Source organism: Limulus polyphemus, unplaced genomic scaffold (assembly GCF_000517525.1).
Source record: "Limulus polyphemus unplaced genomic scaffold, Limulus_polyphemus-2.1.2 Scaffold308, whole genome shotgun sequence".
In the NCBI taxonomy this organism is placed as follows: domain Eukaryota; kingdom Metazoa; phylum Arthropoda; class Merostomata; order Xiphosura; family Limulidae; genus Limulus; species Limulus polyphemus.
In genome coordinates this window covers 521,312-524,859 of record NW_013665918.1, presented here as the reverse complement: position 1 = coordinate 524,859, position 3,548 = coordinate 521,312, and the positions used below count along the sequence as shown (strand labels likewise).

At 32.6% G+C, this 3,548-nt stretch overlaps 1 protein-coding gene across 2 annotated transcripts in view; it reads right to left on the bottom strand.

Moving 5' to 3' along the window:
• Positions 1-3,076, bottom strand: part of LOC106457254 (spondin-1-like) — a 56,615-nt gene extending 53,539 nt beyond the window's left edge. For both annotated transcript variants that reach the window (XM_022383103.1, XM_022383104.1), the window contains exon 1: positions 2,805-3,076. In XM_022383103.1, the coding sequence (XP_022238811.1) occupies positions 2,805-3,054 (250 nt within the window). In that variant the 5' untranslated portion in view covers positions 3,055-3,076. The remainder of the gene's footprint in view (positions 1-2,804) is intronic.
• Positions 3,077-3,548: the final 472 nt, after the last annotated feature.

The window sequence follows — 3,548 nt, the reverse complement described above, 5'->3', positions numbered from 1 at the left end:
AAAACAAGAAAAAGGATAAAAGTAAAAGAGTGAGACATGTTTTTCTTCGTATATATGTAAATTTTGTAGCTACATAACAAGAATCAAGTCACGTATACCTGGGAATGATGTATTCCAAAAATAAAATGAATGAAATAAATGCTTAAATCTGGAAAAGAAGTGCATCGGGACGTTTTTTCTATCTCGCTAACCGGGTACTGGTAACGAATTGGTCGCTACCAGTGGAAGTGGGTTTTCTCGGGGTACTCCCGTTTCCCCCACATTAAATTCTCGGCATAGGATTTTTAGATCCCCGCCGCCCTGATGGACCACCTGTCCGATATCGGCCGCTTAGATTAGTTTAGTCTATTTTGCTCTTCACTTTTATTGTTTACCGTTACTCTCACGTTTACCTTTTTACATTTACATACCTCGTCTGCATTAATTTCCTGTTTTCTCAAGTTAAGCCTATATTTCTAGGCCACGCGCAGGGTGAAGGAGGATTGTTTAATCTTCGAGCACCCCAGATTAGTAATTATTTCTTCGTAAATAATTCTTTTTAAATCTAAAAGCAGAACGTTTTAGTTACGTCATTATTATTACTATCTATTAAAGTACTGACAGAAATATTTATATTGTATTTAAGATGTGAAGTATATTTACGTAAAAAAATCTCAACCAAGAAATGATGAAAAGCATTGTTATAATTACATGTACATCAAACACATGTGAGTAAACCTTCGTTAAAGCAACACGTGATTTATTATTTAACAGTTAACGTATCAACACGTTTTACGGACACTCGTAATAAATATATAATTTTTTGACAGTTTCTTAAATTAAGTTTTATTGAATATCACTCTTATGTTTATTCTATAAACTATTCGGGATTTAGTCAAAATACTTTACGATCAGAATCGGCCTGTAGTCTTTTTTAAGTAACTGATGTTGTTCTAGAATCTTCTAAACACAGCATCCGCTTAGTCTTGAAATCGATAACATCTCATTTCTGTACGTAAGCTTTAAGAAACTGGCGTTCTTTTTTTTTTTTTGTTTTTTGTTTACACTTATGTCCAAAGTAGGTGATGTGATACCGTAACTAGAATACTGTGATGCTCCGAATATTATTCTGTGATGTCTAAATAAAGATGCTATGATTTGAGATCTAGGGCTTTTTGATGTTTAAACAAGGAAACTGTGATTTGCAAACTAGGAAACTGTGATATCCAAACAAGGTTTTTGATCCACGATGAATGATTCTGTGATGCCCAAACTAGGTCTTTGTGCCATTCAAACGATGAATGTGTGCTTATGAAAAAAGAAAATTAATATCAACTTGAAATGTATAGACTGACAAAATAACTGCTTACATTGAAAAAGGGTACAGCAACTTCCATGATACTAAGATTCCGCTCCACATAGTAAGGAGGAAGAACATTGGCCACAGACATTTATCAAGTGAATACTACAAAACTTTTGGGCATGAAAGAATATGATGATAGCCAGTGATTTCATCACACCGTGACATCATCATTTCCTAAATATTGTAAACTATTTTGAAAAAAAATAAAAAAACGAATCGTTCATAAGAACTGTTCAAGAATTGAACAATCTTATATGTAAACAAGTCTTGAAAGCAGACACTTCATCCCCGGGAATCCACTCTTAAATAAAGTAATAGATCATCATAGTTGTGTTGTTAGTCAGTTTTATACTCATGTTTGGAACACTGGTAATTTCCTTCATTGACTTATATTGTAGATACTGGAGTAATAAAGAAAGCGATAATGCTGAAACAGCAACAGCATTGTAGTCTGAATTATGTTTAACACGAATTTACAGCGTTTGAAATACAACCTTGACATTAAAAATATCTATGATTTTTCCGTATGTGAATATAGTTATATAATTGGTACGTGTAAATGAACTATTGATCTTAGAACATGATGTTGACGGAATTATATTGAACACAAAGTTGCGGCGTTCGAAGTCTATGCTTAACACTAAAGAGCAGTATTATCTATGACGTTTCCATATGTGAACATAGTTATATAATTGATGAGTATAAGTTTATTACTGATGTTAGATGTTGTATGTTCGTTATTTGATATTACTGTATTGATCTTAAAGTACTAACAGCTTATATTATTTGTTGCTGTTATTTATTGTTTTGTATTTCTGTATTTAAGTAAATGTATTTTAGCAGACTGACAGTTATTTTGATACAAAGTTTTCAACTTGTAATGGTATGTATAAATATAAATATAAATGTTGGGGTTCGATCCCTGCGTTGGTATTAACAATTAATAAATAAACTTTAAATACCCACACAGTGATTTAATAAACCGTGTTAGTTTTGTTCAGTTTTATGTTTTTTTCTCTGTGTTTTGTTACATATTTCATAGATGTTTTGTTAGTCTTCTGGAAATTGAATATTTCAGTGAATAATATGTTACTACACTGCGTCACAAAGTTTTGTTCTAGTACTAGTTTCTGTAAATTAATATTATCTACGAAAATTTGCTTTCCAAATATCTGTTCATTCAATATATATGAAGAAGTTTTTCTGGAATGAACATATCCAGAAACAAAACTTTTAAATACTAAATAGAAAATATAAATAAGCCTTACCAGTTTCATAAAGGAAAAATATTACATTATATACTACAGAGTGTAACATCAGACAAAAATCATAGTACATACTACATCATGTATAGCATTTACATGTAACCGTTAAATTATTTATGGTCAAATACAAAAAGACGCTATTAATGCAAATGTATAAAGTAAACTGGATTATCTACATCAGAGTGAGGCCTACTTACTTGTATAAGTCTCTCCTGGGACGTACTTCTCTGAGCCTCCAGAGATCTTTAATTGAAATCCATTGTCTCCAGGGGTTTTCGGGGTGTTGTAACTCAGTGGTTTTCGGTTACATCGACCTCTGTAACGCTGAGCAAGCGACAGTGTAGAATGTACCTCTGATCGACGATCTCGAAGACTGAACTTTTGTTGGTCCACAGATTGAACAACAAAAATAGCGGCAACAAATGTTAACCATACAAATGTCATCATTATCTAGAATGTATATATCTCAGTGCTTCTTCCTTGTATATTCTCTAACTTAGCACCACCGAAATTAACACCAATTAAAAACAGATTTTAGTCTCTGACAATCTGTAGAACGATGTCACACGTGGTCGTCTCTTGCAAAATCTTCGGAAACACCTCAAATAACGTACATTTATCACAAGAGTGGGAGTTCCCGCGCACGCGTACGTCACTTGTGTTTTCAGTTTGTCATAGACAGAAGCAGCTGTTGTTAGTCTAGTTGTCAGTCACTGGTTGCACAACTATAAGAGAAAACTTCCATTATTGGTAAAGGAATATATTATTTCATAGATTTTCAAGATCGATGATGATAAACAAAATCGAAAATCCTAGCTAAATCTGTACTTACCTCAAGAACTATGAACCAGTTCTGAACAACATGCAGTCTTCATTTAAATTATACATTTTTTATTATGTTCGTATTACTGATTTTACCTTTTTTTTCGTTATGTTTTCTT